The sequence below is a fragment of the Carlito syrichta genome, unplaced genomic scaffold (genome assembly GCF_000164805.1).
Source record: "Carlito syrichta isolate Samal-C Ts95f unplaced genomic scaffold, Tarsius_syrichta-2.0.1 Scaffold110719, whole genome shotgun sequence".
Taxonomy (NCBI): Eukaryota; Metazoa; Chordata; class Mammalia; order Primates; family Tarsiidae; genus Carlito; species Carlito syrichta.
Genome location: NW_007054815.1, coordinates 36,662 through 50,355, shown reverse-complemented (window position 1 = coordinate 50,355; position 13,694 = coordinate 36,662). Strand labels below are relative to the sequence as shown.

At 37.8% G+C, this 13,694-nt stretch overlaps 1 protein-coding gene across 1 annotated transcript in view; it reads right to left on the bottom strand.

Moving 5' to 3' along the window:
* Nucleotides 1–271: 271 nt before the first annotated feature.
* LOC103271946 (transmembrane protein 131-like) overlaps nucleotides 272–13,694 on the bottom strand; it is a gene marked incomplete at its 3' end in the record, with an annotated part of 43,058 nt that continues 29,635 nt past the window's right edge. Inside the window, exon 4 of the mRNA XM_021717906.1 lies at nucleotides 272–395. Coding sequence (XP_021573581.1) covers nucleotides 272–395 — 124 coding nt within the window. The remainder of the gene's footprint in view (nucleotides 396–13,694) is intronic.

Below are 13,694 nucleotides of genomic sequence, written 5' to 3'. Positions count from 1 at the left end.
GGAAAAGAAAATCTACTAAATATAAGAATGCTACATTTTTAGAGTGCTTAACGTTCATAGTAGATTTGCTGAATTGTTTCATGCTGAAAAAAATAATGTGTGTTTAAGAGTAGAAGTCATAATTCTTAGAACTGGAACCAACTGAAACCAGGAACAGATACGAAACATTCAAACCAGATTCTAATTGCAGCAAAATTCAATTATTCATCAATAAAAATATAGACATTTCCATTTCAAACTCAGGGAAACCATTTATAGCAGAGACACTTACCCTGTTTTGAAAAAATGATGCATGAAAATGTGATGTTGTAGCAGATATTGATATTAGAGTAATAGTTTCTTCGGAACTAGGATTATGTAAGTAGACTTTTTCCATTTTTGGCATTCCAACTGGCCTGTAAAAACAACAACAACAAAATTATCACAAATACTTCAAAGATAATTCTAATTGTTAAGATGATTTTTAGTTGTTAAAAAACGAAACATCAAAATTATTAGATAACTACATGGCCAAATATATTAAAATACAGATCAAATTGATTTATATTTAAAAGTGCACACGAAAATGCTTTTAGTCATTCAACAAATATTTACTGAGTGTCAATTACGTTATGCAGGGCACCTGGTGCTGGTATATAATGAATCAAGTTGCAGCCCAGTGAAGCTAACAACCTACTGAGGAAGCAGGCAGGGAACAATGGTTAGCTCTTTTTCTTTCTTTCTGCCTCCCTACTAATTGCAAATTATGTCTTCTCCTCAAATTCTACCGCTATGTGCTTTTCAATTTAGGAACAGAAACTGAGAGGCAAAGTGTGACGAGATCTTGTGAGTTAGGGGCTTTTACCATCCTCATTTTATAGATGAGAACATTGAGGTACAGAAAAGTTAATTAACTTGCCCAAAGTCATACTTGGATCTGGATTTGAATCTAAGCCGGCTGGGACTAATTGGCACGCTCTCACTTGCAGTACTAAACTGTCTCTTCTCAAAGGAACAATATGAAACACACACTCAGTGGTCTGAAATCCCAAATCCATTTTAATGTTTCCCATGGCACTATGTCATAGTTTGCCTTAAAAGTGAAACCTGATTATATAGTCCACTTAGTACTTCTGTAGCCAATCTTATTTGTATAGGCCCCTAACTTCCACAGTTTGCTCACTTTCTCTCTCTACATACCCCCACATACTTACTAGTTATTAGGGACCTTCCTAATGTGATGTCACCAAATCTAAATAAGTACCTTCCTATGTTTTCACATAGGAAGTCCACTTGAGTCAGGCTGGTTCTGTGTGCATGCCCCCCAATCCTTTGCCAATCTGTTTGCTCTGTTTTTTTCCCTATCCTTCTACACCCATCTAAACCCTCATTTTCTAATTTTAATATACATTATCTCACAAGGTCCTCTCCTCATGCAGCCATTTTGGTTCATGGTTTTTGCAATTTTATGTGTTTTGTAATTCACATTCAAGGTTTGTATATAAACCTCAAATTCTGAGCAGCTGAAAAACACAGAGCCAGAATTCTGCATCTTATATTTGGTTCAACTGTCCACAATGCTTTTGTTTTTCAAGAAGTTTTGCCTCTACCTTTCCTTCAATTTAGTTGATTGCCTCTAATTTATGACCTGGGAAGCTTGACATCAGCTGATGAACAGTTAATAATTTTCACTAGTCTAATCAGGGGCTTTTAGTTCTTTTAGAAATGAATTATGATATACTGGCTCTCTCTGGCTCTTCCTTCCGGCCCCTACAACAATGCTAGAAAAACTTTGAAGTTAAAAGGAGATAGGTACTGATTCCAAGAAAAAACCCAAGAAACAGTAAGAAATTCTGGAAGAAGTGAAGGTTGCCTTGAACTGGCAGGTAGAGGGAAGTGGCAATCTAAGTGGACAATGACATGTTAGGGTAGGGGAAGATTTCCAAACTCTATTACTCTCTACTTCTTTCCTGTTTTCCTTGAGATGATAAGAGCCTGCTCCTTCAACCTAGAGCCAAAAAGCTTGCAGGAGTAAGAAACTGATGATCAGATGCCCTTGACATACTCTCCTCTCACGTCTCTATCTGGTCCTCTAAAGTCCTAGGGCTAGTGGACTATAACACTGGAAGACACCTCTGTCTAATAATGCTTCTGCCTAAGCACTGTCAGATAGAGTGGTGACAAATATGGACAACAATCAACTGTGTGTGTGTGTGTTTGTGTGTAACTGGAACTCTCCACTTTGGGGATCATCTCCTTTCTTAAATTCACAAGAAGAGACAAAGACCAGGGCTTGGCCTTCTGCCCTTCCTCAATATGCATCACAAAACAGTAGCTTATAAATTCACATACTCAGGAAACATGATACATGAGGGATAAAATAAATTACATAACAATGCTGTGATAGATTGTAATGCTGTTCCCAATCTGATGACTATTATCTGTAAAAGGATTATATGTCCCCAATTCATTAACATTAGACTTCAAACATCATGTCTTGCATGAGATGTGTATTGTTAATATTTTCTTCCATTCTGTGTCTTTTTACTTTCTTAAAGGTATCATTTAGAGCACAAAAAGTTTTTAATTTTTATGTAGTCCAAGTAACATATTTTATGTTTTGTCATTTATACTTCTGAATTCATAGCGATGAAAACACTGCAAAATACAAGGTAATAGAGATATATGCTAATGTTTTTGTCTAATGGATTTATAATTTAGTGCCATTATATTTACATTTAGCTCTATGATATATTTTGCTCTATAATACATTTTGAAATAATTTTTGTGTGTGGTATGGGGTAGAGATTCGACTTAATTCTTTTGGATGTGAAAAGCCAGTTGTTCCAGCACTGTTTGTTGCAAAAACTATTCTTTCTCCATTAAATTGCCTTGGCAGCATTGTCAAAATCAAGTAGGAACAAATATAAGAATCAATTTCTGGAATCTAAATTCTTTCCTATTCATCTATTATTATCTAATAGTTGGGCTTTTTTAGTGGATTCTTAAGAGTTATCTACATACTGGAGCACAACATCTGCAAACAGAGATGGTTTTGTTTCTTTTCCAATCTGGGTAGAAGGAAGCGGCAACCTAAGCACACAATGCGAGGTTAGGGCAGGGGAAGATTTCCAAACTCTATTACTTTTATCCTTCTTCTCCCCACTCTGTCACCCCAGGTTGGAGTGCAGTGGCACATCACAGTTCGCTGCAATCTCGACCTCCTGGGCTCAGATGATCCTTCCACCTCGTCTCATGAGCAGTGGGGACTACAGGTGCATACCACCATGCCTAGATGATTTTTTTAATTTTTTAGAGATGAGGTCTTGCTATGTTGCCTAAGCTGGTCTCACACTCCTGAGTTCAAGTGATTCTCCCACCTTAGTCTCCTAAAGTGCTGGGATTACAGGCATGAGCCACCACATCCAGCCTTTGGGTACCTTTTATTTCTTTTTCTCACCTAGTTGCCTGATCAGACTTGCAACATAATGTTGAGCTGAAGTGATAAGAACAGATCTCCTTGTCTTGTTCTTGATGTAGGGAAAATTTTTTCATTCTTTTACCATTAAGTATGTCAGCCTTGAGGTTTTCAAAGATGTTCTTTATTAGGTTCAAAAAATTCCTTTCTGCTCCTAGTTTGTTGAGCATTATCATGAAAGTATGTTGCATCTTTTCAAAAGCTTTTTGTGCAATTATTGGCATGATCATATGATATTACCTATATTCTAGTAACATAACGTTACATTAATTTTCCAGATGTTACCTAACTTGTATTCTTAAGATATAAGTCACTTGGCTATGGTGTATAATCCTTTTAATATGCTGCTAAAATCTGTTAGTATTTTGTGGAGGACTCCTGATTCTATATTTAGAAGGGATATTTGTCTGAGATTATCTTTTCTTGTAGTGTCTTTGTCTGGTTTTGGTATTGGGGCAACACAGACCTAAAAGACTGAGCTGGAAGTGCTCTCCCTTCTATCGTTAGGAAGAGTTTGTGAATAATTAATATTAATTATTCTTTAAATGTTTCATAGATTCCACCAGTACTATGTGGGCTAGCACTTGCTTCCTGAGAAGTTTTAAAAACACTAATTTACTTGTTATAAGTCTATTTCAATTTTTTATTTCTCCTTGAGTCACTTTAGGTATTTTGTGTCTTTCCAGGGATTTGACCTTTTCTACTAACTTAATAAATTTGTTAACTGTACACAGTTGTTCACAGTATTCCCATATCATCTTATTTCTACAAGGTTGATAGCAATGTCACCTCTTACATTCCTAATTTTAGTCATTTGAGTCTTTTTTCTTCATTCTCTGGTCAGTCTAGCTAAAGGTTTGTCATTTGATCATTTCCAAGAAACAACTTTTGGTTTTGTTGGTTTTCTGTGTTGTATTTTGATATATCCTGTTTTCATTTTCATTCATCTCAAGGCTCTAATTTTCCTTTTGATTTCTTCTTTAACTCATTAATTATTATGTTTATTATCCCAAGATTTTAAAAAAATGTTTATTTCTAATTTATTTCATTAGAGGATGAAGTCATCAGAGAACATATTTTTGTACAGGTTGAGTATCTCCTGTCTGAACTACGTGGGACCAAAAATATTTCAAATTTTGAATTTTTACCAGATTCTGGAATATTTGCATTATACTTACCAGTTGAGCATCCCGAATCTGAAAATCTGAAATCCTCCAATGAGCATTCTTTTGAGCATCATGTCAGCACTCAAAAACTTCTGGATTCTAGAGCATTTTGGATTTTCCAATTACCGTACTGTCTATCCTGAAGAACATTCTGTGTGCCGGAGCAGAGTTTAAGCACTCTGTTGTTGTTCAGTAAAGTGTTCTAAAGATGTCTACAAGTCTAGTTGGTTTATATTGTTTCCAAATCTTCTATTTCTTTATCTTCTGCCTAGATGCTCTATCTATTATTAGGAAAAGGTACTGAAGAATGCAACTACTACTGCTGCACTATTTCTCCCTTCAGTTCTGTCAGTTTTTGCTTAATATAGTTTGGGTCTCTGTTGTTAGTTTATAACTATATAAAAGTGTTATAACTCCCTGATGGACCGACCCTTTTGTAATCATAAAATGCCTATATTTATCTCTAGTAACACTTCTTTTAAAGTCATTTTGTCTGATCTGGTTTTTCCTTAGTGATACTGTGGTCTACGAATGGGCACTAGGGATGGGGAGGTAGCCTCTGATCTTCTCAGCTTGCTCTTCCTGGTGTAGAACCTACACCTTATGAGGGAGTAAGGTGGAGGTTACCTTGTCCCCTAGATTTCAAGCCTGCTGCATCTGTGGTAGACTATCTGTCCTAGGATGGGGTTAGGTGAGTGAAAGAGAGAGTTAGAGGGAGTTTAGAGGGAGAGAGAGATAGTTAGAGGGAGTTTCTGAGCCCCTAGCTACACAGGATAAAAGTTCCATAATAGGGAGATGGGGTCTGGGGAGTGTGGAGGAGAGAGTAATAGAATAGGTTGTGGCCCAAATGCCAGAGACTCCTGCTGTTTTTAATCAAGATTTAAAACATTTTCTTAAATAAATGATTTCCTGGGACTTTAAATAGTTTTTTTTAAACAAACAGTACTCATCAGTTTGATGAGAGGTTTCACTGATTTCATTAATTCCTTACTTAATTCTTAAAGTCCCACCTCCTAAGGCTATGTTTACTTCAAGTATTTTGAAGCTCCATTGTTAGAAGCAAGCATATTTAGAGTTGCTTTTTGAGTTAACCCCTTTATAATTATGTAACCCACCCATTATTCTTAGCAGTATTGCTTGTTCCAATGTTTACTTTGTCCAAATATCCCTTTCAGCTTTCTTTTGGTTAGTGTTTACATGGCATTTCTTTCCCATAATTTTACTTCTAACTTGTCTCTGTCTTTATGTACAAAAGTGGGTTTCTTGCTAGCTGTATTATACTTTTTAAATTCAATCTGATAGCTTTGGTCTCTTAATTGGTGTGTTTAGATTATTTATATTTAATGCAATTAATGATATGGTTAAAGTCTACCATCATGCTAGTTATTTACTATTTAATCCATCTTTTCTTTGTTCATAACACCTTTATATGCAGAATTTTCTAGTCCTAGTCCAACTAAATTGGAAATAAATAACAAAAAGATAATCAGATTCCCCATAAACAGGCAAATAAATTAAAGCATGTCTATACAGCCCACAGGTCAAAGACAAACATCTGAATAAAAATCAAGAAATAACTGGGACTGAATTTAAAACAAAAAAATTAACTCATCAAAATTTGTGGAATGCAGTTCAAACTGTGCTTAAAGGAAAATTCATAAATTTAAATGAACATATTTTTGAAAAGAACCCTGAAAATCGATGAACTAAGCATCTCCATTAACATTTAATAAAGTTAGAGAGGTATTCAAAGTGTGCACTGATATATGGGGGGGGCAAACAAAACAGGAATTATCTTTTGGAGGGTGGGCCCCTTGTAGTACAGGCTTCCCTGCTAGGTAAGTGATCTAGGAACCCATCGGCATCAGTGTACCAGATAGCGTTGCTGTGACAGGCTTCATTTGGCTTCAGTGAAGTTTTTTTTGGGGGGAGGGGATTCTTTCATCACATTTGCCCATTTCATGATAGGTGATTTACGAGCATACCTGACCATACCATACCAGGTGTTCAGAAGTTTTTGACCAAAAATAGCATCGCCCCCTTGCCCCATCCTCCCTATTCACCAGACCTCACCCTGAGTTGACTTTTTTTGTTGTTTCCCAGTGGAAAAAAAGTGCTCAAAGGGAAAAGTTTAGCCGATGGGGAAAAGGTGGGGGGAAGGGGGGGAAAGGCAGCAGAAGCACTTGAAAAGCATCAAAATTGACAAGTTCAAAAACTGTTCTGAGCAGTGGAAAAAGCATCTTGATAGGTGTATTGAACCAAACGAAGAGTACTTTGAAGATGACTGAAGTTTAAACATGTAAGAATAAATACAAAATTTTTATAAGTAAATTCTGCTTTTTGGGGTCCCCCCTTATATTTACAAGATTAACAAGGTATATAGGCATACAAGAATACTACAATATTCCTGCAACTTTTTTTATAGGTTTGAAGTACTTAAAAATAAAAAACTGGGAAAGTAATTTCAAAAACTGGCAAAACTAACATACTATTTAGAGGTGCACACATAGGTATATAAATGTAAAGAAAATCTAGAAGTGATTACAAAAATTCAGGGCAGTGGTTAATTCTGGGCAGAAAAATGAGACCATGATCAGGGAGGGGTACATGGGGGTTTCCAGGTGCTAGAAAATATTCTATTCCTTGAGATGGGTAGTAGATGTCTTCTGCATTTTTCTGTGTACATATTATATTTCACACAAAAAGGTAAAAATAATGTTACAGTGAATGGAAATCCTCAGGAAAGTTACACTACTCTATAATTAAACACTGTTAAATTGTTTTATTTCATATAAAAACGAAATAAAGCATTCAGTTGTTTGGTTTTTTTTGGCTTTAGAGTGACTTGTAAAGATGGATTTACCATATGATTTGTTCACTGGAGGTCAAAGCCAGTATTAGAATAATGCTACTTTATTTTTACAGTTGATTTTATAAAACTATCAATGCTAAATCCCATTTAGTCAGCTATTGAGGCCCACGAACTGTGATATGATCCCTCAATAATTCAATCTAAAAGAGTATACTAACAAATGCCATCTAAAAATAGAATATTGGAGAACTGAGGATAGGAGTGTTACAGTTAGATAACGACCACAATAAACAAACTCAGCACAGGTAACTGTCCAAGCAGAAATTTTAGCCTGCCTCCTGATAGTCTTGCCTAACTTCCTTCATTCGGACTTCAAAGTCTTTTTTTAGGTAAAACCCTAGAGGAAAAAAGTTGGTCAAAATTTCATGTATTCAACCTGACTCTTACTACAGTCCCATTATTTCACTTGATTTTCATAATCAGTTACCATCTAAACCTAATCAAAATCCAGTTCACTTTCTTCATTCTTCTGCAGCTTCATTTACAGTTGAAGCTTAAACTTTTTCCAACATTCCTTGCCTTTTCTGGAATAGAATAACAATATCTTCTTTCTATACTACTCCACATACCCATAGGGTCCATAAATTATGTTACTAAGAGCTCCTTGCTGTCTTTTGTAAACATTTAACTCTTTTTTAGGTTCTGATAATGCCTTGTACTGCTTTATTCTACACATCATTTGGGAATTTCTTTAAAATGTTGATGTGCCATTTTGTGGTTGAGCTTAGATGTCTTCTGGTGCCTCCAAGGCCTAAATCTAGCCATGCTCTCCTTCTGAAAGTTCACTGCTGCAGATGTCACCACCTCTTGCCAGAAGAGGGAAAGATATGGAGAAGATAAACTCCCCTCAAGTTTCTCAACTGAGAGCTGATAATCCTACTGCAGTAGCAGTCACCCATAGACTGCCCTGCAGAAGTAGAATCCCACAGAAGAGTTTCCCTGCTTTCCCCAGGGAAGCAAAATCCTGGTCTAAAATCATTCCATAGCTTACAGCCCAGCTATCACAAGATCTGCTGCCTAGAAGTCTAGCCATGGGGTCGGAGGTGGGGGAACCAGGGCTTGAATTGTGAGGCAGCAACAGGGGGCGTCTAGAGGAGGTTTATTAAGAACACATCCAGAGTTAGGGAGCAGGAAGCTGAGCATCTTCAGAACTTCTCAAATCAAGAAGCAATCAAACTGCTGAATTTCTCTTGTTTCTAGTCCCGAACTTCTCTGGATCCAGATAGACCCTTGAACCAACAGACTCATCAATCCCAGGTAGGGTCACAGGACCATCAAACATTTAGGGAAGTGAGTACAGACCCAGCTGGGGCCTCAAACTACAGCGGTGATACTGCAGGCAGAAGCTGTATAAATACAATATGGAGGATAAGAGTCTTCTTCCTCAAGCTTCATATAGACATATAGGAAGAACAGTACACAGAAATAAAAAAACACCCTTACATTCTGAAAGTTCATCAATAATGTGCTTTCTTTTTAAAAATATGCTCTTTTACAATTCAAACAGACTGCAAGCTAACTAGTCTCATTCCGGGTGAATTCGTTCTTAATGTTTTTCCTTGTGTAGCTTTAGTGCAACCCTTCTCAGCGAATATGGAGATGGACAGGTAATTTGGGGTACCCAGGACTGAAGATGGCCTGCTGCAGGAGAGGAGTATGGGGTAAAGAGACAAGTGTGAAGGTTCTAGTGCCTGAAAACAGGGAGTGGATCAGAATGCTTGATCTTCAATGTTCCTGTGGCCGGCCTTGCCCTTTCTTCTAAGAATTAACCAAAAAAACCATGGGCCACCTCCCATAGACATGAACCCTTAACTCAGAAGAGAAGAGGCATTTACTTATATTGTTCAAAGTAGTTCAGAGTAACAATGACAGAAAGAAGGAGTCAGGAAGGAGGATGTCAGCAAGTTATGCTAGTCATGCGTGCTCATAGCAGGCTGCCTCTAGCTCTGGCAGTCCATATTACAGGAAGGTGAGAGAGAACTCCTCGAAAACACATGCTCACAAACCCCAGATGAACAGCTTGTCCTGCCCCTCCCCCCTTTCATTCCCCGGGGGATAGAAGCATAATCTGGACCATGGAAGGTATATGCTTATTTGTAAATACACAGTACATTAATTTCCTATGCTATGTAGCAAATTACTACAAACTTAGAGGCTTAATGTGACACTCATTTATAATCTTACAATTCTGTGGGAATGGCTGGTCTTACAAGATGAAAATCTGCAAGGGGTCAACAAGCTGTGTTCTCATCTGAAGCTCAAGGTTCTCTTCTAAGTTCGTTCCAGTTGCTGGCAAAACTCAGGTTGCTCTCAGTCTCTTGCAATATGGCCCTTCCATTTCCAAAACAAGCAAACACACACACAAACTTCCTTGCATCAAATACCTCTCTCTCCTCAGATTTCCAACATTTTGTTTCTGATTGCTAAAGCCAGATTTAAGAGGCTCACGGATTAGGCCAAGCCCACCCAGAGAGTTTCTCATCAACTGATGTGGGGCCTTAATGAGTTTCAAAATTCTTTCCAGCTACATCTAGATTAGTCCTTGAACGAATAATTGGAAGAAGGTACATTAGAGGTCAGATTTTGTGGGCCATCTTAGAATTCTGCCTATCACAAGTAGCACGTGTGACTGACTAACTACTTGGCTGAACAGATAAAACTTAAACATAAAACAACGATTTCCAAATGCCTGCTAGTGCTGGTCCTGTTTGCTTCCATTATCGGCTGTCCAAACACAGAAGAGCCAAAGGGGGCAGTGTTAAGTATTTATGCAGAAGTAAGCAAACAGCTGTTCTCCGTGCTGCTGCAGCAGAACTACTAACTGTCCATATTTTATAATAGTCTGAGACTCCAAAGAATTAAGAAGAAGTCAATATAAATTAGAGACTAGCTTGGAAAGTAAGTTACAATTTGTGGTCAGTGGCAAGTTTCCTATGCCACAGAAAGACAGCACAGCAATGGCAGGAAACAGCTGAAGAAACAGCTTACCCACTGCCCTTAGATAAACCTTATGAATGACAGTGACACAGGACTCTGTTAAAGGCAGCTTTTGGCAGACAGTTGGGCCAAATCAATTTGCAGTACTTTGTACTGCTCAATTACCACAAAATCCTACTATCCTCCCAAACACATTTTAGATTGAAGGCTGAGCTGGTGTGCTGATGGAAAATCTTTTATAGAAAGATGGGACAGGTAGAAATTGAAAGCTAAGAAGAACCAAGCATCCCTTTAGAAGAGACGGGGCCTATTTGATTTTGCTGGAATGCCAAAAAAGTCAAAAAGTCATTAGGAAAAAAGTTCTTTCATAAACTTAATTTATTTCAACAATAAAGACTTCCATTTTTAGTGACAGTCTATTCAATGTCCATTTTTTAAGCCATTAAGTACCCAATTTAAATTATAGATTTGAAACCAAGTTTTTCTGCACTTAATAATGTATAAACCAAAGAATTCAGTAAACTATGTTTCCACCCAGAGCATCTTTTATAGTCTGCAATAAATGTTTGAAAAAGGGTGTTATTGTGGAAACAGAACAACATTTAACAGCACTGGCATAAAGCTGGGGAAGGAGGAAAAAGGGAGGGGAGGTAGTGGTGCTCAGGCTCCTCCATCAGATTGTTACAAGGACAGAGGGGAAAAGGAAAGTGGAGAAGAAAAGGGGTGGGAAGGGGGGTAATAGGGAAGAAAGGAAGGAGGAAGAGGTGAGAGGGAATAAAAGGTTGAATTAAAGAATAAATTCAAACAAAAAGGATTAAAACAAAGAAAGATCTATTTTATTTTAAGAAACGAGGTCTCATTCTATCACCCAGGATGGAGTGTAGTGGCACAATCATATCTCACTATAACCTCAAAGAGATCAAGGTGTTACCTAACAAAAATTCCTAAAGTAAGGCAGTTCCAGGGTCTATTAATTCAGCAGTTCAACAATATTACCAAGGATGAAGGTTCTTTCTCTTTTTCCACTCTGTTAACCAAACTTGCCCTGTTTTTGTAACTGCATTGTACCAGTCTTCAGACTGGCACTCCTTATTGACTGCAAGATAGGTGCCACAGTACCCCAGGCATCATATGCAGAGAATGTGCAGCATGGAAGATGGGTGTTTCTTCCTTGTGTATCTTCTTAGAGTAAAAAACAAAACCAATCCTTCCCCAAAAACACCTCAGTAGACCTGCCCTGATATTATTGAGTAGGATATCCACCTTTAAATTTATCACAGGCAAGAAGAATGGAATTACTACAGCTGACTTAGAGTAATCAGGATTTACCCCTGAGTTAGGGATAGGGTCTGAGGCCTAAAGGCTGGATACCTGAAAAAACTGGAGCTGTACTAACAAAAAAAAAATTGAGTGGAGAACAGATTTTTGAATAGACAGCTAACAGATATTAAGAAGGGCCATTCCGTACTGTGGTATTCTAATCTGACTTTTTTCACTTAATAATACAGACTTTAAAAGGAGTAGAGATTTGTGGAAGCAGAAAGAAAAGTAGTTAATGCAGAAAAAAATTTTCGATGGACAAGTTTTATGTTTTTGAGAGTGAAAAACAACCAATTATTTTTAAAGACCTAAAACACCTCTCATTTCCTTTAGCACTCAGTTATTTTTAAGACATTGATCATTAACTTTCTTCAGTGAAAATGTACAATTTCATTGTCCTAAAACTTTGAAGTTTCACAAAAAGAATCTTAAGTTTAAAATTGCTAAGCAAATTATTTCAACCATATCCCTCCCCTTTTCTAGAGTCTAAAGTTCTAAATTTGTTTCTATCTATATAGTAGCTTTGTGACCACAACATGGCTGGGCTGAACTACAGTCCTCAGAATTCCCTCTGTAGTATGTTTTTGGTGAGGGTAAGTTATTAGTGATAGGCTTTCCTGACTGTTGGAAGATAGAAAGGAGGCAGTAGCTATTTTGTGGCATACATATACCTTCTCTTCAGTTATTCAATCTAACACCTACCTAAGTGCTGCTGGGAGGAGTTTTGCAGACATAATTTTAAAGTCCCTATCAGTTGGCTAAATTAATCAAAAGGGAGATTATTCTACATTAGCCTCTCATTCACTGAGAAGCTCTTCTAAAGAGTGTGTGTTGGCCTTGTCTGAGCTAAGAGGCTCCAAACAGCTGCTAGACTGGCAATTTCTCCCTTCCTCAACAACTCTTGTCTGTGACTTTAGGGTTCCAGCCTGCTCATGATCTTTCCTTCCTGACTGCCTGTCCCTGTAGACTTTGAATTTGTTTCACTAGCACCTATAATTGTATAAGCCAATTCTCATACTAAAGCCTCACACATATATACATACATACATATATTCATACATACACACTTAAAATCTGACTGCTTCTCTAACTGAATCTTCCACATATGCTTATACCTGTCCCCTACTCCTACTTCTATAGATCTACCTCTACCCTAGTGAGAGAAAAACTCTAGTCAGTATTCTCAGACTGGATACAAAAGAGTTTTAAGTAATGGCAGAATAGTACCCTAGGCCTTCTGGGCTGCTATAACAAAATACCACAGACTGGGTGGCCTATAAATAGTAGGAATTTATTTCTCACAGTTCTGGAGGCTGGCAAATCTGAGCTCAAGGTAACAGCATGGTTAGGTTCTGATAAGAGGTCTTTCTGGCACCTTCTAGCCGTGTCCTCAAATGGCTGAAGGGGGAAAGCAGCTTGATGGGGCCTCTTTTATATGTGCACTGATCCCATTCATGAGAGTTCTGCCCTCCTGACCTAACCACCTCCCAAGGCTCCACCTTCTAATACCATCATATTGGAGGTTAGGTTGCAATGTATGAATTTTGAGAGGGCACAAACATTCAGACCACAGCAAATGGTTTTCTTTTTGGCTTTTTTCCACTATTTTGGAGCAGTATATAAAGCTGCTGCTTTAAGGAATAGTCTAGTTTAACTACTATATTCCTTTCCTATGCTTTAAATAAAATTTCTTCACTGTATTGCCAGATGCCTCTTGGTAATGGAGTTCATCTGCCCATTCACACGTCTTCAACAAATCTTCCACAGTTTCTCTCAGCTCACGAGATTCCAGCTTCTCAATGACTAGCAACAGTCTCTGTAAGTTTAACCAGGCTCGGTGGCTCAGCCTGTAATCCCGCGCATTTGGGAGGCTGAGGTGAGTGGATTGCCTGAGCCCGCGGGTTTGAGACCCACCTGGGCAATTTGGCGAGACCTCATCTCC